The 24,382-nt window shown below is 44.0% G+C and overlaps 1 protein-coding gene across 6 annotated transcripts in view; it reads right to left on the bottom strand.

Annotated features, from left to right (window-relative positions):
* The window catches only part of PRIMPOL (primase and DNA directed polymerase), a 585,691-nt gene that overhangs the window by 398,478 nt on the left and 162,831 nt on the right, over positions 1 to 24,382 (bottom strand). For 4 of the 6 annotated variants that reach the window (XM_085641903.1, XM_085641902.1, XM_085641906.1 and 1 more), the window contains exon 3: positions 21,903 to 21,997. The exons of the other annotated variants lie outside the window; for them this stretch is intronic. In XM_085641903.1, coding sequence (XP_085498029.1) covers positions 21,903 to 21,997 — 95 coding nt within the window. The remainder of the gene's footprint in view (positions 1 to 21,902; positions 21,998 to 24,382) is intronic. 6 annotated transcript variants of the gene reach the window in all.

Below are 24,382 nucleotides of genomic sequence, written 5' to 3'. Positions count from 1 at the left end.
AGCGGTTGCATGGGTTGGTGAGTAGCTAAATGAGGATCTATATGGGTTATTGATTGGTTGTCTGAGTATCTGTATGGGTGCCTGAGTGTCTGTGTGGGTGGGTGGAGGGGTGCGACTCTGTGCATAGATGTGTGAGTGGATGATTCACTGGGTGTATGGGTTCATGAGTGCATCTGTGAAGGGCTGTATAGGTGGGCGAGTGTGTGTATGGGTGTGTTGGTGAGTGAATGGATGCCTCAGTGGGACATGTGTGAGTAACCGCATATGTGAAAGGCAGTATATGTGAGTGTTGGTGTATAACTATATGTGAGAGTGAGTGATTGGGAGAGTGGCTGTATGGATCAGTGTGTGCTTGTATTAGTTATTGTATAAGAGTGTAAATATGTGTTAGTATATGTTTGAATAAGTGAGGTGGTGTGTGTATAACTGTATAGGTGAGTAAATGGTAGTGTGATTGACTAGGTGTGTGAGTAACTCTATGGAGGATTGGTGGTGTGTGAGTGTCTGTATAGATATGTGAGTGCATATGATAATGCAGTATTGATGGTCGACTGCATGTATGAGTGACTGTATGGTGAATGAGTGGATGTGTGTGTGTGTGTAGACCTAGGAATTAGTGAGTGGGTATGTACTAACTGGTATTGGTGTGTCTATGGTTTCAAAAATGGTAGTCTGTATTTTAGAGTGGGTGTATCAAATGTTATATTAGGGTATGAGGAGGTGCATCAGATTATCACATGGATGATGTCATCAGTGATGTCATTTGAGATGTAATTCGTGATGTCATCAGTGATGTCAGTGACCATGTCATGAATGTTGTAATATGTGACGTCATCAGCAGTGCATTGCGGGGGAGCAAGTTATAGTTAGCTGAACTAACTAGAACGGCGGAATTTCTCTGGTTTTGTACAAGTGAAATGTCCAACTAACTATAACGTCCCCGAAGCCTGTGTTTTTTTCAGTGAATCTCTAAGGTTTTTTAAATTCTAATTTCTAACTATAACTTCCCTGAAACCTATGTTTTTTTCAGTGAATTTCAAAGGTTTTTTAAATGCTAATTTCTAACTATAACGTCCCTGAAACTTGTTGTTTTTTCAGTGAATTTCAAAGGTTTTTTAAATGCTAATTACTAACTATGCCTACAAAGGTAGGACATGTGAAGAAAGAGGAAGAAAAGCACAGAAAGAAGCAAGACAAATACAGAAAGAGGCAACAGAAGTCCAGCTAGACGAAGAAAAGTGCAGGAAGAAGCAAGAGATGTGCAGAAAGAACCAACAGATGAGCAGAAAGTCCTCCTGTGCCCCCAACGTTTTGCTGACGGGTACTGGTGGTAACTGACTCTGACTAACCAGGTCCAAAGCCAGTCCAGTGCTATGCCAAAAGACACTTCGAATACAGTGAAAACACCTACATACACTAGGGAACACTATGCGTTGGGGTACCCCTGTGATTAGCATGACCTCCTCTGTATTTGCCATGAGTTAATGCCTGGGCCATTGCCTGAGTACATGCCTAGTGACTGTATGATTAGAGTGCTGCAAGGAGACTGCGTGGTGAATTTATAAGTGCTGGGATTTTGGCAGAGCGATTAGATAAGTATATGGTGCTGGCAGAGTGATTGGAAGAGTGCACAGGTAGTGACAGAGGGATTGCTGGACTGCATGGGTAGTGCTCTGGGGATTGTAGCAGTGCATGTGTTAGTGCCTGGGCCATTGCATCAGTACATGGGTAGTGACTGGATGATTACAATACTGTAAAGAGAGTACATGTTGAATTTATAAGTGCTTGGGTTTTGGCAGACTGATTGGATACGTACATTGTGCTGTCTGGGTGATTGGATGACTGCATAGGTAGTGACAGGCAGATTACTGGACTGCATAGGTAGTCCTCAGGGGATTGTAGCACTACATATGTTAGTGCCTGGGTCATTGCATAAACACATGGTTAGTGACTGGATGATTAGAGTGCTGCAAAGATACTACATGGTGAATGTATAAGTGCTAGGGTATTGGAGCAGTGATTGGATAAGTACACAGTGCTGACAAGGTGATTGGAAGAGTGCTCACGGAGCGACAGGGGGAACGCTGGAGTGCATAGGTACTGCTCTGGCGATTGTAGCAGTGAATGTATTAGGGCCTGGGACATTGCACGAGTACATGTGTACTTACAAATTCACCATGCACTCTCCTTGCAGCACTCTAATAATCCAATTCCGGATCCGGATCGGAGGCTAAAGGGCGTCAACAAAAAACCCTAATTTCCAATGGCAGGCCACTGTTTTGCATAAACAGTGACGCAAGCCAATGGAAATGAGGGGCGGGGCTTCGAGTCCCTTTCTGAAAACCCCTCATCCACAAAATCTCTACCCCCAGCACGACCCCCTACACTACCCAAACACTGCTGCACTACCCTATGGCCAAAAACACTACCCCCAGTACGACTCCCTACACTACCCAAACACAGCTGCACTACCCTAAGCCCTAAAACACTACCCCCAGCACGAGCCCCTACACTACCCAAACACCACTGCACTACCCTAAGCCCTAAATCTACCCCCTACACTACCCAAACACCGCTGCACTACCCTAAACCATAATACACTACCCCCAGCACGACCCCCTACACTACCCAAACACGGGTGCACTACCCTAAACCCTAAAACACTACCCCCAGCACAACCCCCTACACTACACAAACACCACTACACTACCCTAAACCCTAACACACTACCCCAGCATGACCCTCTACACTACCCAAACACCACTGCACTATCCTAAACCCTAAAACACTACCCCCAGCACAACCCATACACTACACAAACACCACTGTACTACCCTAAACCCTAAAATACTACCCCCAGCACAACCCCCTACACTACCCAAACACCACTGAACTACCCAAAACCCTAGAAAAGCAACTCCCACGCCATGCCCAAACCCCCCTTACCTCTCTCTCCTCGTGATTCCTCTCTCCTCCTGCTTCACGTCATCTCTGAGGGCGGGGCGGTGCATGTTGTTGTGAGGAAACGGAACAGCCTCGGTTTCCTTACAACGACGTGGATCGTCTACATTTTTTTTAGGACGCATGGTCATTTACCATACATACCTTTACAACAAAATTTGTTGTAAAGGCATGCGTGGTAAATGACCATGCATTCTAAAAAATGCGTAGTAATGACTTTGCGATGTTCAACGCATGCATGGTAATGCATGCATTGTAATGGTATCGCGAAGTAAAAAAGTCGTTGTAACGGCTATTTACCGATCAAAGCTGGCCCCTGTTCTTCAGGGAGTCGTTTATTTGATAAATTAGGATGAAGGAATGTGTTTTTTTTTACCGAAAAGTGCATTCCCGGCTGTTGTATTGTGAAAGTGTCCGCGTGGCCTGGCTTCACTTCCGGCGAGAGAGTGGAAGAGTGTGTTTGGATCTAAAGGAGTTCTGTTGTTGGACGGGGCCGGCGCGACACGTCATCAGAAAACACAGCTAATGGAAAGCATCCTCCCCAAAGTGTGGAGCAGTGCCATGAGAGGTCAACGAGTGTGCGTCCCACCGCAGTATGACCGTACCGTGCTTCACTATCTACAGGAGGACATTTACCACTGCTGCGTGACACATGTGCCGCTGGAGGGTACGGGAGGCAGAAGCGGCTTCCATCACAGGTCCTCTTGAAGACCGTTGTAGCACTAATTCTACATTTTGGAACTAGGGCATTTTAACCTTGTTGTTCCTGCAAGATACAAAGAGAAGATCCTGTGTTATTCAGTGCCCTCGTTACCGTTTTTGTGGGTAGTGGTGCTTGTCACTTCGCAGCCCCGCCGGTGTACACGACTGGGCTCCCCCACCTCGTGTGCCATCTGCAGGGCCTCTGCCCTCGGATCACTGGTTTTGGTTTCTGGAGTGGCAACATTAACAGTTGCTCCCAGAGGACTAGCCTCAACACTTAGGTGACGAAAATATTTGAGTGAATCTGTAAGAGGCAGGTGAAGCAAAATTAGACCTCACTCTAGCAATCAATGCAGAATAAATAAAAAGTCCTATATTAATAAATCAATGTATGGCGTATATGTTATAAAAAATGAATGCAATGTTATTGCAGTACTTGAAAAAATAGCGATTCAATTGTGCCAGTGTTAATCCACTGTCGCATACTATAATGTCCATAAAGTGTCCATTTGCTTGTTTGAGTTGTTAGCAAGATGAAACATGGTTGCGGGTGGAGCAAAAAGCAGAGGGTGTCAAAAACAAGCTACACAGTTCCAGTTTTTAAAATCCCACAGATCAGGTAAGTCGGACACAGTCACGACCTTGTGGCGGCCAAGGCTTCCTCAACGCAATCCGGTATACTTTTTTCGGATTTAAGCTGGGGTCTACCATTTTGCCCAAGCATACAGTCCTGAGGTTGGACTTGCTTATCCATTAAATCAGAGCTTGACAAGCTGTGCTCTGACATCAGTGTGCTCTTTTGTGGAACAGCCATGGGCGTTACAGATGCTGTTATGCCAACAACTAGGCTCCTCTGAGGGCTCTCTGCCAAGCATGAAGTTCTCTTCCTAGCCTCGGAGACCAGACACACCCTACCTCTTGTGATTTATCAAACTGTCATGTGCTGCAGAAGCTGAGGGCTATGGGTGTGGGAGCGACTAAGTGACAAGGACATATCCCGCCAGCCTGGGAACCAATAAAAGCAGCTCTTTGTCACCACCAGGGTCGGATTGGGAAGGCGGGCAATCGGGCATTGGGCAAAGCGCTAGTGCCTAAGGGTGATACGTGGGTCGTATTTTTTCAGGGCCCCTGCTTCTTTCCTGCCCTGCCAGGCCATAGCACTTCAGGCTATGGTGGGTGGGCGAGGGTGGTAACTGGTAAGTGTCATCATCGGCCTTACTGGGGGCCAGGATTTGCTCCATTTGTTGGGCCATTCTTACCTCAGCCCCCATGGGGACGACTAAACCCAGAAGCAGCGTCTTGCCCCGGACCCCTCCCCTGCCAGGCCATCACATTCAAGTAATGGTGGGCCAGGTAGGATGGGGGTATGCAAGGGCCCTGCTGGGGGTCCGGGGTTCTCTGACTATGGGCAATCTACATCTCAGCCCCCCCTTGGAGCAGCAGCAGCTGTGTCCTTTTTCTTGACCCCTCCCATGCAAGGCCCTCGCCCTGAGGCTATAGAGGGATCAGGAGGTCGTGAAGTAAGAAAAGCCTTCCTGGAGGGTGTGTGCATTTGCATAGACCTCGCTGTGAAGCAACCTTTATTAAACTAAAAAGGAGGCGGCGTTACAGCCAAACCTGCTGACTTGAAAGTGGGAAACCATACTGTGATTCTGAGCAAATCACTTAATCTCCCAACACCTGAAGTAACAAGCATTTGCAATGCAATAGATCTCGCATTTATGAGAGTTTGAGCTATTAACATTGCAAATAACAATGCCTTTTATTTTTGTTTTTGTTTTAAAAACATAAATAAATGGCATTGTCATTTACAATGCCATTAGCTTAACCCCTTGTGTGCTTCAGACGGCCCCCGGCCGTCCGACGTCACGGTGGGCATGTGCAGAAGGACGGTCGGGGGCCGTCCAAACTCCGTCCACTCAATAAAACTCCCGCACAGCGTGAAAATTCGCGCAGTGCGGAAAGGGTTAAACTCTGGTAACTGCGAGACCTATTGCATTGCAAATGCTTGTTGCTATTTCAACGTCGTAGAAAATCCACACATTTTCATCTATTCGAGGTGTTTTGTGTCCTTTCGTGATGTTTCACTATCTCATAGGTAAGGGTCTGGAGCGAAAATTCCAAGATATTTTTTCCTGAGTGAAATTGTTTTATTAATGGGCGGGTTTCACGTTTCTCAGAATGTTTCGCTCTGTGCTGATCGTAGCCCTAACCTGGACTACTCTGTGTGAGAATCCTCAAAGTCAAGAAGTAGCTGTACTATGAAGCACTGTGAGGCCATACTAGCGGTAGAAGAGTACACAAAATAAACAGGTCTAATATCGCATAGTATGGTAGCTTAATAACATAACACATATCCAAAGACAGTCATCTTCCATCCCACCCCTCCACCATGACCCTCACGGACCCCCTCCTGCCTCAGCAGAGTCTCTGAGGGGGGCGGACACAGATCATCGCAAGCCACTGGGGGCTGAGGCGGTGGTGAGACAGCCCGGCTTGTCAAGGCCACCCCCAGCAAAGACTGACCCCTTCCCTTCAAGGCTGTCAGCAGACACAGTCCTGATGGAATGAGACACCCGGGCAGGGAGTGATTTCTATTAAAGTCACTTTCGATCTAACCTCAGACCCCTGCGTTCCCCATAGCTTCACCCCAGTTACGGAATCAGCCCCTTTAAGTTTTGATGGCAACAAGAAATTATGCAGAGTGTAGCGCCTCTTGCCACCTAGCCCCCGCCTCTACCCTCGTTAGCAGTCCGCAAATTGGAGTGAAATGCACCTTTGCTGAGCAGTTCACGCGCACTGTGTCGGTCAGGAGATGGATGCGTGGAGAGTGTCACGGGGCTTTTGGGGTTTTTCGCGGAACATACAAATTATATTTTATCACTGCTTTCATGCAAACCCACAGTATATCTGATGACGCGTTTATATTTGTAGCGCTTCATCCCACACCTGTTCCGTTTCTAAGCTCTGTAAATAAGGTGCATTTACAAAAGAAACTTTTTCAATGCGCATATTAAGTTATATGTGTAATGTACCCTGCTACTCTTGTAAAGCGCTCTAATGCCATTAGGTCAAGTTCACGCTATACAAAAGTGCAAAAAAATCGTAAAACAGTAAAGACGAGGTAGAGTGTATACCGCTAGCTTTGTGGGTGAACCCAGAGATAGCAGCGCATCTCTGGTCAGGGTGTAATGACTGCGGGGATCATGCTTTACGTCGCCAGCACGTATGGAGGACTCAGAGCGCTTGGACTGTCTTATCTCGCTCTAAACCAGCGCTTCCATCTAACTTTGGCCAGTGGTGAAAGAAATCTCCCCACAGTGACACTGTAACCCCTGGTTTTCCGCATCAGTGATCAATGAAGCCCTAATCGGTTTTCTGTTTCCCTGAACGGTCGTTGAGTGCACTGTCGGGGTTGCATCTATCACTGGCGTGCGTGCGCTTCTGTCCCTGCTGCAGGATTCTGCTGGAGGTCTCTGAGGTGGGGTGATAAGTAACAGGGCAGCGGAGATATCCTGCGGCTTGATGCACAGAACAAGCACTGCACTGAACCAGCGAGTTCCCGGGACTGTCCAGCGCTCCACGGAGTCCCTTACAGACATTATCAAGGAACTCCGTCTCATACATGCACAAACGCGCAAAGAGTCCACAGCAGCAGCACGCGCTATGCACGGAAGATGCCAGCCAGCCTCTGGCACTTCGGCATCTAGTCGTAGTTTCTCGTTCTAATGAAAAAACACTCATAAAAAAGCAAATAGAACAAAAGTCCACTAACCTATATGGTCCCAAATGCGAGACCGATGCATTGCAAATGGTTATTTTATCTTTTTCCTCACCTTTTCTTGCTCCCGCCGTCCGAGCACAAGATGGCTGCCAACACTTCCTGTTTGAAGTGTTGGCAGTCAATCAGAGCCAACCTCGTGCATTTGTGTTTAGGTCCCGCCCAGATATATAACGTTTTAATTTTTTGAATGTCTCAGGAACTACTGAACGGATTTACACCATTTAAAAAAATTTCTCTTTCTGAACCAAGGGCTACCTTTTTGCCAAATTTGGTGTAATTCCGTTCAGCAGTTCGGGCTGTAGCTTTGTCTAAAGTTTCCTACGGAAAATTACAATGGGGAAAACACGTTTTGGACCCACCTTTTTTCTCAGGCCCCGCTTGACGAATCACCCCGAAACTTTCAAGACAGGGGCTGACCGGAGCGCCCCACTAGATTTGAACATTTCACGAAGATTCGTCAACCGGCGCCAAAGTTATTGGGAAAAAAAAAAACGCTTTTCCGATGGAAACTAGGTCCTAACTAGAACTACCTACTGGCGGTCGCCAGTAGGAGATATATATATATATTCCAAATGCAATTTTGATGAAGTGGATGCCCTTCCAAGCGGGTCGGGGCTTGTTGGCGTTGTCACAGCCTACATATTCCATATGAAGAATCACGCTGCCTTCGCAGCACAATTTCAAGCCAATCTATTTGAGAGTCAAGTTGATTTTATTCAAGTAGGCAGCTCAGTAGCAAAAGCATGACGTATTTAAACTCAGAGCTAGTTGTTCCTCACACATGCATATGATTAAAACCGAGTGCGGTTGAAACTCGTCAAGCTGTTGCTACTGAGCTGCCTGCTTGAAAAAAATAACTTGACTCTCTCAACTGGATGGGCTTGAACTTGTGCTGCGAAGGCAGCGTGATTCTACTTATGGAATATATATATATATATATATATATATATATATATATCAAAGGAAAGACCACTTTACTGGAAAGCAAGTCACGAGGACACAGCGGGGAACATGTCGGGAGACTTTTATTCACTGGTACAGCTTGGCATGATGCATTTCGGCGTGTCAGCCTTCTTCAGACGTCGCTGTTGCTACACCATCACCTCCTCCCTCCTTTGTAGTTCCTCTGGCGCTCCCATTGGTGGGAGATCAGCTGACCCTGCTGCAAAAGGATCCTGCAGACAAATGTGAGCCTACAGTTCCCAGCGTGCATCTGATCGGGTAAGTGCGGCAGCTGGATCTGATGTTTGACTTCCAGTCCCAGGATGCTATGCGAAGAACACACACCTGTGGCAAATTTTGTAAATAAAAAAGAGGGAAAATACTGGAAGCCCTGTTTGTATTCCTGTCAAGCAGCTCACCTTTGATAAAGGGCGTTGGCCCGAAACGCGTCAGGAGTGCTGGGGTGGGGCTAAACACCGGACCTTCCCTGACCTTTACGGAGCCTCTGTGAGTGCGTCCCACCTAGGGGCAACATATATATATATATATATATATATATATATATATATATATATATATATATATATATATATATATATATATATATATATATATATATATATATATATATATATATATATATATATATATATATATATATATATATATATATATATATATATATATATATATATATATATATATATATATATATATATATATATATATATATATATATATATATATATATATATATATATAATCTACTGGCGGTCGCCAGTAGATAGTTATAGTTAGGACCGAGTTCCCATAGGAAATCTGAAAATTCTATTTTGAATAACTTTGGCGCCGGTTGACTTATCTTCGTGAAATTTTCAAAACTAATGGGGCGCTCCGCTCAGCTCCTACCCTGCAAGTCTCGGGGTGATTCGTCAAGCGGGGCTGAGAAAAAAGGGGGCATGTGTATTTTAAACAGTCACGTGATGTCAGATACTTTAAAAAATGCGTGCACACATGCACATGGTGATTCAGCTTCCTGTTCGTGAACAAGGCTAAACGCTGAAACATGTTGGAGAAATGGAAGCCTAATTGTGCAGCATATCTCTGAATAAAGCTGCTGTCCCCAGAAACGGGCCTCTAAGTTTGTTTCATTGGCGTGATAAGGTGATGGGCTGCTCCGTGCCTGTCTGCAGAGGCCGCCCTGAAGGGTCAGAGGCTCCTTATTCGGAGGTTTCTTTGTTTGGATTTAATAAAGGAGCATGACCCACTCGCTGCAGTCCGGACCTACAAAAGGTAATGCTAAATAGCAAATCAACTGACAGCTGTGGAAGGGATTTGATGTAGGAGTAATCCCTGCATTAATCGCTCTGGGGACATGAGCTTTCGAAAGAGAACGATAATATCCAGCATTGTGCTTTTAAAATCGTAATCTCCGTGACTGAGACACCATTAAATGGATATTTTTGCACCGGCACAATGCAAAGAGCGAGTTATGAACTGCCTTTATAACGTGAACTAATTCCGTGTATTACCAGCAAGCAGATATGTGACCAGGATGCATTGTGGGATGTGTATTTTAAACAGTCACGTGATGTCAGATACTTTCAAAAATGCGTGCACACATGCACTTGGTGATTCAGCTTCCTGTCCGTGAACAAGGCTAAACGCTGAAACATGTTGGAGAAATGGAAGCCTAATTGTGCAGCATATCTCTGAATAAAGCTGCTGTCCCCAGAAACGGGCCTCTATGTTTGTTTCATTGGCGTGATGAGGTGATGGGCTGCTCCGTGCCTGTCTGCAGAGGCCGCCCTGAAGGGTCAGAGGCTCCCTATTCGGAGGTTTCTTTGTTTGGAGATATATATATATTTATTATCTACTGGCGGTCGCCAGTAGATAGTTATAGTTAGGACCGAGTTCCCATAGGAAATCTGAAAATTCTATTTTGAATAACTTTGGCGCCGGTTGACTTATCTTCGTGAAATTTTCAAAACTAATGGGGCGCTCCGCTCAGCTCCTACCCTACAAGTCTCGGGGTGATTCGTCGAGCGGGGGCTGAGAAAAAAGGGGGGTCCCAAAACGCGTTTTCCCAATGCATTTTCCCATAGGACCTTTAGTCGAAGGTACAGCCCGAACGGCTGAACAGAATTACATGAAATTTGGCAAAGAGGTAGTCCTCAGGTCAGGCATGTTCCTTTTGCATATATGGTGTCAATCTGTTCAGTAGTTCCTGAGAAAATTGCAGTTAAAAGTACATAAATATCTATATGCTCGCACCGTGCGCGCACGGTGCGCACACCAAATGTTCGCGAGCGTAATTCTGATTGGTGGTTAGATGTCAGTCAACATTCCAATCGGTCGAAATCAGGAAGTGTCGGACACCATTTTGTGTGTGACAGTGAAAAAAGAAAGGTGGAGAACGTGAAAAGGGGGCAGGGTAGAGAGTTCCTGACCCCCTAGCCTTTGTCAGGGGGTCCCTGAAGGACCCCGAAGGGTGGAAAAAACATTTTATTTTTTTTCAAAAAATCGCGGGGTGCGCGCACCGTGAAAAACCCTTAAAAAAAACATTTTAAACTGTTTATAAGTTTATAGAAGATATTAACAAGGCTGTTCAACTTTATCCAAGTTCAAAATAAAAGAGCTGAGCCATTCCATATTAAAGGATACAGTCAATCTATAACTATATACATAGGTAGTTTATTGTAAAATAAATATATAAAAAATATAATAATACATACATAAATTAGCATTTAAAAAACCTTACAAATTCACTAAAAAAAACACATAGGTTTCACACACGTTATAGTTAGGAATTAGCATTTAAAAAACCTTGCAAATTCACTGAAAAAACCATAGGTTTCACACATGTTATAGTTAGCTGGGCATTTCACTCGTAAAAAACCATTGAAATTCCCCCGTTATAGTTAGTTCAGCTAACTATAACTCGCGCGACCGCAATCCACTGCTGATGACGTCATCCAGTGAGTGTGCGTTTCTGTAAAGTTTAAATATGTATAATATATATATATATATAGGGAAAGGCCTGTGGAAGAATGAGTGGCTGTACAAGTGTGTGAATGGATGATTTTCTAGGTGCGTAACTGACTCTATAAGTGAGTCATTTGAGATGTCATGAGTGAGGTCATGAGTGATGTCACTGACCATGTCATGAGTGATGTAATATGTGACTTCATCAGCAGTGGATTGCGGTCGCGCGAGTTATAGTTAGCTGAACTAACTATAACGGGGGAATTTCAATGGTTTTTTTACGAGTGAAATGTCCATCTAACTATAACATGTGTGAAACCTATGGTTTTTTCAGTGAATTTTATATATATATATATATATATATATATATATATATATACATATACATACACAATAAATAGAACAACTCAATATCAATGCCAACTGTTGCAGCTGTATGGGTATCCCAATTGGGCTTCAATCAGGAGATGTTTATTCAATGACTTTGATTAGGCTCTTTACCAATTGGGATAGACAGTAGAGAAAGAAATATGAAGAAATACATAACTGCATTCAGTCAGTGTGTTTTATTTACAGTATTTATTTCCTTTTCTTTACTATGAAAATAATGTACCTAAATATTTTATCAAGTAACTAAAGCGCCCGAATTTTACCTATTGTTTTATAATTAGGTTTTTAACCATCGTTACATTCAATTTTTTACGGTCAAATTTGCATTTGTAAATAATAGATATTGTATTTTAGTTACAACTAATATGGTGAATACATTGTATTTATACAATCATTAATAATGTTTACAATTGCACAATGGCGCAGAAAAATCATACTATGATATATTTGGACACATGTCTTTCATTTTAGCATTATGCTGCCAGAGGGCAAAATCAAAGACAGCTAGATAGTCTGTCTTCATAGTCGTTTACTTGCACCGTTACTTTAAAAGGGGAAAATGTTTGGTGTCATGACATGTGATCAAGGGCTGTCGAGCCCGAAATGCGTCATGGCGGCATTTGCACTAAATAAAAAATAGCACTAATGAATGGGTGTCTGATTCCTGCTTGAAAGTTTGCGAAAATAGAAGCTTTCAGAAGTTGGAGAATCCACTTATATATATATATATATATACATACACACACATATATATATATATATATATTCACTGAAAAAACCATAGGTTTCAGGCACGTTATAGCTAGGAATTAGCATTTAAAAAACCTTAGAAATTCACTGAAAAAACCATAGGTTTCAGGGGCGATATAGTTAGCTGGACTTTTCACTCGTACAAAACCATAGAAATTCTCCCGTTATAGTTAGTTCAGCTAACTATAACTCGCGCGCCCGCAATGCACTGCTGATGACGTCACATACTACATCACTCATGACATCACTGATGACATCTCAAATGACATCACTGATGACATCATCCAGTGAATGTGTGTTTTTCTGAAAATTATATATGTTTTATATATGTATATCTCAAGGTCGATGGAAGAATAAATGGGTATATAAATGTCTAAATGGATGATTTGTTTTTTGAAAAATTGATTGTATTACTGACTGATTAAGTGTATCTTAGTGAATACATGGCTTAGTGAGTAATGTTTAAATATGTAAATATCTGTATCAGTCTCTCACTTTGTGTATAAGTGGCTGCATGGGTTGATGAGTAGCTACATGAGTGTCTATATAGGTTATTAGTTGGCTTTTTGAGTATCAGTATGAGTGTCTGATGTCTGTATGGTTCGGTGGGGGGTATTACGTAGTGCATAGGTGCATGAATGAGTGACTCACTGTTTGTATGTGTTGAAGACAGCATGTGTGCAGGACTGTATGGGTGGATGAGTGTGTGCATGGGTGTGCTAGTGAGTGAATGACTGTCTCAATAGTGTCTCTATGAGTAACTACATGTTTTAAACTAGTATATGTGACTATTGGTGTATATAAGCGAGTATATGTGAGAGTGAGAGATTGAAAGAGTTCCTGTATGAATAAGTATGTGTTTCTATAAGTGATTGTTTAAAAGACTAAGTATGTGTAAGTTTCTGTAGAAGTAAGTGTGGTGGTGTGTGTATAACTGAATATGCAGGTAAACGGATGTTTGATTCTTTATTAGCATGAGTGACTACGTGTGTGAGTAACTTTATGGATGAGTGGCGTTGTGTAACAGAATGTATAGGTGTATGAATACATATGATGAGTGAGTGACTGTATAGGACTGTTGGTGAATGAGTGGATGTATATGTGGATCTTACAATTACTGAATAGGTTGTTGTAACTGGTATTGGTATGTCCATTGTTTTGAAAATTTTAATTTCTATTTTTGAATGTGTGTATGAAAGGTTATATTAGGGGGAGAGGAGGTCTGCCACTATCACAAGGATGATGTCATGAGTGATGTCATGAGTGATGTCACTGACCATGTCATGAATGATGTAATATGTGACGTCATCAGCAGTGCATTGCGGGCGCGCGAGTTATAGTTAGCTGAACTAACTATAACGGGGGAATTTCTATGGTTTTGTACGAGTGAAAAGTCCAGCTAACTATATCGCCCCTGAAACCTATGGTTTTTTCAGTGAATTTCTAAGGTTTTTTAAATGCTAATTCCTAGCTATAACGTGCCTGAAACCTATGGTTTTTTCAGTGAATTTCAAAGGTTTTTTAAATGCTAATTTCTAACTATGCCTACAGAGATAGGACATGTGAAGAAAAAAGGAAAAACGCACAGAAAGAAAAAAAAGAAATGCAGAAAGAAGCAACAGAAGTCCTCAAAGACGAAGAAAAGTGCAGGAAGAAATATAACGTGCAGAAAGAACAAACAGAAGAGCAGAAAGAAGCCTTGTTGCAAAATCATCCTGTACCCTCAACTTTTTCAGATGGATACTGGTGGTAACGGAGTCTGCCTAAGCAGTCCTAGAGCCAGTGCTATGTTAAAAGGCACTCAGAATACAGTGAAAACACCTACATACACTAGGGCACACTATGCGTTGGGGTCCCCCTGTGATTAGCATGACCTCCTCTGTAAGCCCCTAGTATATAATAAGGCAGGGGATTAAAACTACCTCTTAAAACGCACCACCGGGCGTGTTTGAACACGTCACCTCATGCCCCGTCCCCTCCCTTCCCCATTGTGTAAACACACCCTGTAGCCATTTTAAGTTGGGAGATTAAGTCCCCTTGAATCCTGAGGGTCTCTAGGGTCCAACTAGACCACTAGGTACCTCCAGTAAGCGCCACAGAGCTGCGTTGCAGAGAGGTGTAAAAAGAGGCACGGCCTGCACCACCTCTCTGCAACGCAGAGCAGTGGTGCTTACTGGAAGCACCTGGTGGGCTAGTTGGACCCCAGGGTCCCTCAGGATTGAAAGGGAATTATTTCCCCAACTTAAAAACGTGCCACAGGGCGTGTTTGCACACGTCACCTCAGGCCCCGTCCCCTCCCTTCACCACTGCGTAAACGCGCCCTGTGGCCGTTCTGAGTTGAGAGATAAGTCCCCTTGAATTCTTAGGGTCCCTAGGGTCAAACTAGCCCACTAGGTACCTCCAGTAAGCGCCACAGAGCTGCGTTGCATGGAGGTGTAAAAAGTGGCGTGGCCTCAGAACACCCGTCTGCAACGCAGCTCCCTGGCGCATACTGGAGATACCGGTTGGGCTAGTTGGCCCTCAGGGACCCTCAGTATTGAAGGGGAATTAATTCCTCAACTTACAACTGGCCAGGGGGCGCGTTTGCAGAGTGCTGCAAGAAGGGGGCATGGCCTCCGGCGCGATGCCGGTCTTTTATTTATTTATTTTTAAGAAGGAGGGCTGTGAGGCCCCCTTTCTTTTTCTAATTTATTAGCCCTGGGGACCCCATCCCCCAGGGCCTGCACCTTAATTTTTTTTGTTGAAAAAATTAATTTGGCCCTCCCAAGGCCTTAATCGGCCCCGGGGACCCCAACCCCCAGGTCATGGCCTTTTTTTTTTTTTTTTTATTCTTTAGGAGGGGGGCTGTGTTGCTGGACAAACCGTATGTACCTATCACCATGACGATTTGCGTGATATTCATTAAAAGGGCTACTATGTATACAATGAATCCACGTAGAATCTATTCACACCGCTAGTGAAGCTCTGACATGTCCGACACCCTACCGTGCCTTATCCCGGCGCCCCCGCTGGTGGGTACTCTCCAAGTAGACACCCTTGTCGTTTATTTATACAAACATGGGTAGCTATTGACGGGCACATTTAATACACATGCACACCAAGCCATTCAACGGGGATTCGACAAAAATTCGACCAAACTATGCAAGAAACCCCCTCACGGTTAATAAAACACACATCCACCGCCGGATGTGTAATACTTTTTATTTTACTCTCTGGAAAGGAGACAAACCTCACTTGAGAGTCACAGCGTGCTCTGGCTGAGCCCAATGCTGTGTTACACCCACCATTGCTGGCCCAGTGCCACACACCTCTGTGTTGTATTCCACCATCTAGTGCTTATGCTATGACACTCTCTAGCCCATGTGCACTGTAACACCACCCCGTGAATATGTCATGCCACACTTACCTTCGCACGGGTTATATTGCCCCATCTAACGTGCCTTCCTCGATGCCTATGTTATAAAGCACAGCGCTATGCCATACTTATTACAATCTGGGATCCATATCTTTGTCACAGTGCATATGCAATGTTACACTACCCAGCACATATTTTATATTACAACTTTAGAGACTACTTAGGTTACACAACACTGCCCTGTGCATATTACACTCCAAGGCGCATATCACATGGCAAGCGCTAGTGCCTGTGCTATCTCGCGCTCTCCAATGAATCTGTCATTGCGCACAATGTATTGCATATTATATTTCACGCCCCGGTTCATTTTATATCACACTTTTTGGTGCATAGTTTATACCATATACTATATCTAGTTTTCATTTTCAATCGTGCTCTCAGGACTATGTTCTATATAACACTGGGGGGGTGGAAGGTCAGGGGATGTTTCTGCCAAGTGAGCCCGGAGTCACAGTCCCAAACGTCCTCTTCTTCCTGAATAAAAGTGAGATTATGCTGCATACTTGTTCATATTTTAAGTAGTTCGCACAGACACACATTTTAAAAACAATAAAGTTCCTAATACCCACCTTCTATGAACAGTTAGCTTGCTGCCACATCCACCTCCTCCCTATCCTCTGTTGTCTGAATCCATGGACTAGCCTCCTCCCTCCTGCCATGCATGGTCTGATGTGCTGCCACTGCCCTCCATTTAGCATGATGTACCAGTCCACTCCTCCTGCCCTCCATTGCCCAATTCTATGGGCAATCATTGACCTCCTGCTTAGCCTCTGTGCTTAGCTTGCTGCCCCTATTCTCCTTCCCCCTGCCCTCCGATGTCTTTGTGCATGCCCCTGCTCCATCCTTTTTGCCCACCATGTCCCATGGACCTGCCACTCCTATCTACTCTGAGTGTTCTGTTGAGCTGCCACTCCCCTCCCACCTGCCTAGCATTGTCAGATGACTGTAACCTGTCCCTGCCACCCTGCCTGTCCACATGCCATGCCCCTATCCCCTTCCTACTGTCCTCCATGGTCCATTTTACTGCCACACCCTTCTGCCCTCCCTGGTCTGTTGTGCTGCAACTGCTCCTCCTGCCTGCCCCGCGCGGTCTGTTGTGAGGCCCCTTCCCCTGAACTCTCTTGTCTGTGGCCAGGTCCTGACCCTCCCTTCTATCCTCCATGGTCCTTTGTGCATGCCCCTGCACCCTCCTTCTTGCCCATCATAGCCATTGTGCTGCCACTAACCCTCCCGCTTGCCATGCATGGTTTTCTGTGCTGCCATGGCCCCTCCCACCTTCCCTGTGTGGTCAGCTAGCTGCTCCTGACCCCCTCCCACCTTCCCTCCATGGTCTGTGTGTATGCCATCAGTCTCACTGTTGCTCTCCATGGTGTGTCTTGTTTCTAGTGCCCATCCTGCCTGACCTCCATGGTCATCTTGCTGCTCCTGCCCTGCCCCCTTGCCCCCAGCCCTCTGTTTCCATGTGCAGACCTCTATTCCCTCCTTCCTGGCTTGTCGGTTCCATTGTAATGCCCCTGATCCGTCCCTCCTGCCCTTTATGGTCTGTTATGCTGCAGCTTTCTCTCCTGTCTGTCCATTATGGTCAGCTAGCTACCATTGCCTCTTTCCCCTCTGTTGTCTGTTGTCCATGTGCATGGTCCTGTCCCCTCCCTATTGCTTTCTATGGATTGTTGTGCTGCACTCCCGTCCCACATGCCCTGTGTGGTGTATTGTGCTGCTGCAAACCCTGATGCCTGCCCTGTAGGGTCAGTTTGGTGCACCTCTCAATGTCCCTCCTGTCCTCTGTTATCCGAGTCCATGTCCCTACCCCAATTCCTCCTGCCTACCATGATCCAATGTATCATACTTGCGAACATTTTGAACTTGGTAAGAGGGAGATTTTGAAATAAATCTGGGGTATTGATTTTCCCCTTTGAGTTACATTGAAAAAGAGAAGATTGTAGACAGGAACCAGATCAAGTAAAGCCCATTTGAGCTTAAAAACATTGGACGTTTCCTGGCTGAAACGGGTCTGTTGGCATGTATGGTTGTATGACCACTGCCTCTTCCTTCTGCCCATAATGGTCTATTACATCACCACAGCCTCTCTTGCCAGTCCTGTATTGTTGGTTTGTAGCCCCTGCCCCCCTTTCCCCTGCCCCCCCTTTCCACTGCCCTCCATAGTCTGTTGTGCTGCCACTGCCCTTCCTGCCTGCCTAGTGTGGTCAAATTGTTGCCTCTGCACTCTCCTACCTGCCTTTAATTTTCAGAGTCCGTGCCCCTGGCCTCTGCCTCTCAACAGTATCCCAATAAACAACTAGATTGCTAACATTCTATATTTATTACAAAAGTGTGGAACGCCTGACGTCATCTTGATGTAATCAAAACTGTAATGCCTAGAGCATTTCCTTTAGAAATTACATATATGGGATGGTCTTATTTGCATCAAAATTATTGTTAGTGCTCTAAAAAACTAGCGACAAAGAACTTTTAAATTATTTGTAATCTTAGTTTTTTTATCCAGTTGACCACTTGATTAAATGTTGCATCCAAGGGGAGAGGGTGTGGTGTTACTTCCAGAGCTGCAGACTTTGCAACTGGGGAACCAGGTTTGAGTTTCTGCTTCAGCACAACATTCTGTGATTCTGGTCAAATCACTTAATCTCCCCATGTCTACAACCAAAATGAATTTGATCTTGTGTGATGTAACCAATGCTCATGTAAAGCACTCCAATACCTGACAAGTCTGCACTATATAAAACTGCAAATACAAAAAAAATAAGTGTTTTGCACACTTCTGTCATTGGGCTACATTTGGGCTACATCTGGGTGATATTTGGGCTACATTTGGGCTACATTTGGGCTCTTTTGTCTCTGGTGGCCATCTTGGGAAATTTATTTGTTATGAAGTTTCCTAATTTCCTCATTTACTGCAGTCTCCTCAGTAGGAAATACTTTCAGATTTTTACTTTGATTCCATCAAGAAGGCATCCAGATGTGTCACACATTTTCCATAAATTCTGTATGTTAGCACTCTAGTTACTCATTAGATCACTGTAGTAAAGCTACTGCTCACCAGGCAAATTTGCTGCTGGTATTGAAAGTGCATGTTTCAGTCTGCATGTCAGAATTTTTTTATGAAATAAAAGAGGATTTCAGAAGTCAAAATGTGTTTTTCTTTCTGCAGCACTAATCATAATTTATATGGCAAAATGAACCCCCTCATTTTGTTCCTTTGTAAATTAAATGTTTTAAGTGTTACCACTTTATTCCAATCAAGATGGCTTCAGGTGTGCCATACTTTTGTCATAAGTAAGACTGTTAGCGCTCTAGTTGTTCTTTAGAACACTCTGGGAAGCTGCAGTAGAACACAAAGGAATCAACTGACAGTCTCTGCCCTTGTTGGATGTACATGTTTTACTGAGAATGTCAGACTTCATTCTCACATGACTGAGAAAGATAATGTGAATTTACAGAAAATATGCTCTCAGTTTAGCTTATAGATCACCTTCCAAACCTCTGTGGGAAAAGCATGAGAAAATAGTTCTCTAAAACATGGTTCATGATATCACAGCAGAAGGCTTTTTCACATGGTAAAAGCACCTTAGAACACACCACAATTCCTTAAATGAGTATGGTACCATCAACAAATGATTTATAATGTAACTAAAGTCTTAAAACCTTCTATTAACTGCAATGCTTTTTAATGAGGTGCTATCATGTATATTGGTCCCAAGATGGCTGCCAACACTTCTTGGATGAAGTGCTGACAGCCAATCAGATCTCAGGATGAGATGTGTGGTTAGGCTCCGCCCAGATATATATATGATTTTACTTTTGATTTTCTCAGGAACCACTGAACAGATTGACTCCATATATACAAAAGGCACATCCCTGAGCTGAGGACTACCTCTTTGCCAAATTTCAAGTAATTCTGTTCAGCCGTTCGGGCTGTACCTTGGACTAAAGGTCCCTATGGAAAATTGCATGGGGAAAACACGTTTTGGGACCCTCCTTTTTTCTCATCCCCCGCTTGGCGAATCCCCCCCGAGACTTTCAGGGTAGGAGCGGAGCGCCCCACCTATTTTGAAAATTTCGCGAGGATTCGTCAACCGGCGCCAAAGTTATTCCAAATAGAATGTTGCGGATTTCCTATGGAAACACGGTCCTAACTATAACCATCTACTGGCGACCGTCAGTAGATTATATATATATATATATATATATATATATATATATATATATACACACATACATATACACATACATATACACACACACACACACACACACACACACACACACACACACACATATATATATATATATATATATATATACACACACACTCGCACACGCATACATACATACGTGCGTGCGTGAACAAGGAGCAGCCAACAAGGAGCCGGTTGCTCCGAAATGCATCGGGCTGTATGGGCATACTGATGGAGCTCCCAGGGTATAAAGGGATCTTGCAAATTAAAAAAAAACTCTAACAACTCTCCTGATGAAATCGCAAAGGTGAAAGCTAAATGGGAGGTAGACTCAGCCTCGCTAGGCGACCCAGACTATGAGGAGGCAAAATGGGGCCCCAGGATTGATTTCCAGCTGATACAGCACAGGTTTTTACACCGAATTCATTGCACCAGAAAGCAACTTTCACTGTTTGACTGTATGTAGTCAGACCCATGATTGATGGGCAGTAGTATGGTGGGGACCTTCTTTCATATGTGCTGGTAATGCCCAAAAGTGACTGAGTCCTGGTGAACAGTGGGTAAGCGGCTCTCAGTGGTCTAGGATGGAATGCCAGAGTTATGGTGCTGGTTATCTGGGGAGATCATCCACCCCAAAATATTCTTCAAAAACGACATTGAGATACTGGATTGGTTGTAGTCAGACACAACATAACCAGACTATGAGGCAGCAAGGTAACCTCCAGGTTTGTGGATTGATGGATGGCTGCCAAGCGAGAAATATACAAAAGCAGGGTTGCCCATGCAAATGTTCAAAATGTAGTGGCTGGCTGGTGTGAGTTTCACAAGCTCCTATGATTCTGCTGGGTATAGGAGAGCCTGCGGGGCATTGGCATTTCAGACTAAGTGGTCAAGACACAACTTTGTTGTCATGCCGAACCTTGGTGTACCATTGCTGGTGCTCCACCGAAGCTACCTCTATGATCTCCATCTGGGCGATAACACTTTGGTGACGTTGTATCCGTTATGGTATGTTGAAAATATCGACTGATGGGTGGATGGTGCCACTGGATTCAACAGCATGTGGCAGCAGAGCACACATACTTTCCTCGGAGTCACCAGGCGGTCAAGATATCCACGTCGTTCTTTACTCTCAGCACCAGACTTTTCATCAGGCCTGAGGCACGCTGGAAAACGTGACACACTGCTGAGAGTTAATGTGAATCCATCACTCACGCTCCACTGTCCAGATATATAGGAAGCATTAAAGTGTAGGTCTGTGGGACAATGATTTGTAAGGAAGCTGCAGAAATTGAATTCCTGGGAAAACATCAGATTTGGAAGCTCCAAACAGACCAGTGCCTCTTATACTTGTTGAGGTAACTGAAATTAATATGACTGTTAGGAGCCTGGTAAGGGGGAAAGACATGGAAATAAATGGTCTATCAGTAAAATTGAATACGGGATATGACAATCAACGTTCTCACACTTACTGGTGCTATACTAGGAGGCTATTAGTATCACAACTTTTAACCACTCACCAAAGAAGAACTGATAAAAGAGGCAAGGTGTGTTGGAGAACAAACTGAACTGACTATATTCAATCAAATTATAATATATCTCAATTATAAAATGTCAATACTGGAGAAAGCTGCCGTTGTGTTTAATGTCGTCAAAGAGCACTCATTCATTGTGGTTTGATAGAATAATATCTGCAATTATATTAAGCTGGATGCTGTATATTTCCTAACAATTATTTGCATGTATTTCATACTAAGATATTTTATTAGAAAATACTCACTTATAATAAAACCAGAGTTCTGTATATGATGTCACAAGGTAAATTCTTTGTCCAATGTCTTTGCTTTCTCTCTCCAATGCAAACACATGCACATCCTTTATAAAGAAAATATAGTTTGAATTATTTAGTCATAACAAAGTGACCAAGTACACCAACGTCATATACTTCTTTTAGAATTAGGTACCAGTTATTGGCATATAAAATATGTTCTCTGTAGGTTTGTTCATAATGTATAGCTTTCACAAATCTCTAGGACACCTGGGGTTTTAGGTCATTAAAAGGTCATTTCCTCTGCATAGTAAAAATATTTTTGCATAAATATTACCAGGTTAGGACTCAGGTAACACCAAATAGATGAATACAGCACAGCCAACCAAAAGCCACCCTGGAATCCAATCACCCTCCCCTCTTCCGTAGTGCGTCCAAAGAAAGCGATCATATGAATGAATAAATTCACTGACAGTACAGGACTGCCTGTTAATTAGGCCTGGGCGGTAAATTCCATTATGTTTGCGGAATTTGGGCAATTTCACGTTTCGTTAAGAATGTGGAATTGCCCTAAATTCTGCTTTCCGCGGCTTCGCGGAATTTTTTGCTTGCTCGCGTTCTCAAAATGCGTGTTCGCAAGATATTTCCCCCCCAAACACGCAAACAGCGTTCGCGAACAGGAAAAAAGCATTGCGAAAAAGTAATTCCGCGTGTTCGCAGAATTTCTGCGTGCTCACGGAGATTTTTTACCGTTTCGCGGAGGTTTGCATAGCACGACTACGCAAATTCTGCCCACCCCTACTGTTAATCTGCTGCAGTCTTTCTTAAATGCTCTTTTTTCAATCGGATTCCAATAAGAAGCACCGTTTAAAAGACAACTAGAGCTTGTGGAACAATGTTCCAAACCATCACCAGATCAAAAACAGGCATTAGCTTAAACAAGTATTAAGACAACTTATTTTGCAAAAGTTATGAAACTGCAGAAGTGCACACAATTAGGCAGTTGGGCAAAGTCCTCGCAGAGTGTGGCCGAAACCTCTGTTACCGCAATTGTGGCCGCTCTGCTGCCATGGTAAGGAAAAGTTGTGGATGGCTTGTAGCTGACTTATGTTAATCATTATTCAAGAAATGCACCTATATTACCATTGTGGTGCGCTCTGGTGACAGGATGGCATACATCATCCCAGGCATTGTAAAATAGAATGCTGAGGCTGCAAATGAAACGGAGTCATCGTTGTAATTAGTTTATATAGTGAACGGTGACTAGCTGCCATGTCGCTAGACAGGAGGAGCTCTTGGGCTCGTGCATCTTGAGACAGTGGTATGAAACATTATTTATTTGCCATCACAGGAGTATTCATTGACAGCTGCCGTTGATTAGGTCATTTTTTTTTCCAAAAATCAATTTTATTGGTATTGCAAGTGCATTCAGTGCCCCGTAGAGGGGTTTAACAACAAAGACAACTCCAACCTATCAAAGCATGTGAAAAGCGACAATATTGGAACCATGAATAGTAAATATACATTGATAATAGCACGGTCAGATACTTCATAAACTGCTAGGGGTAGCTGCCTAGGTACTTAGGATGACTGAAGATGGTTCTGCCAATGATCCAAGACCTTCTGGTGGTTCTGGGACAGCAAAACCCCCGGAAGATATGTCTTTTGAGGCATATACATGTATGTTATCTGATGTGTATTTGTATGACCCACATGTGAGGGTATGCTGGTGGCTTGAGGCTGTGGTGCTGCCCTGACTGGGACCTATTCGAATAGCCAGCTTTTCAGTTTTTTGCAGAATTGTGAGAATGAAGTGGCAGCTCTGATGTCCAGGGGAGGTCGTTCCAGGATATAAATCAGAAGGTGTGGGCGCCGGCTCTTTGGATACTGGCTACATGGACGTGCATGAAGCTGGCAGAGCAAAGGAGTCTCTGGTCGCTGTGTGGAATCTAATGCCGCTGCTAGTGTATGCAAGGCCTTGGTTGTGCAGAGTTTTCTATGTGTATGAAGAGTTTGAAGAGGGTGCATCTGTGATTAGGGAGTCAGTGGAGGTCTTTGAAATGTGTGGATATGTGAGCGCGAGGTGGGGGTTTGAGCACGAGTCTGGCTGCTGCGTTCTGGATAACCTGGAGCCTCTTGGTGAGCTGTGCTCTGATACAGAAGTATAGTATGTTTCTGTAGTCCAGCTTTCTCGTGATCATGGCTTTAGTGATGGTTCTACGGGCGTTAAGCGGAAGCCATTCCTGAGGATCTTGAGGGTGCGGAATCAAGAGGAGGCAAACGTGTTAACTTGGTTGGTCATTGAGATTTGACTGTAAACCATGAACCGAAGGTTCCTGGCCTGTTTCGTCGGGATGGGTGTGGGTCCTAATCCTGAGAGCCACCAGACTGCGCACCAGAGAGAGGTGTCTTTCCCAAAAAGTCCACCTCTGTTCTGCTCCGAGTTGAGCTTCAAGCAGTTCTACCAGTCAGTGACTTTGGACATGCAGTTG

The sequence above is a fragment of the Triturus cristatus genome, chromosome 2_2 (genome assembly GCF_964204655.1).
Source record: "Triturus cristatus chromosome 2_2, aTriCri1.1, whole genome shotgun sequence".
In the NCBI taxonomy this organism is placed as follows: Eukaryota; Metazoa; Chordata; class Amphibia; order Caudata; family Salamandridae; genus Triturus; species Triturus cristatus.
This window is presented reverse-complemented; position numbering and strand designations above follow the sequence as displayed.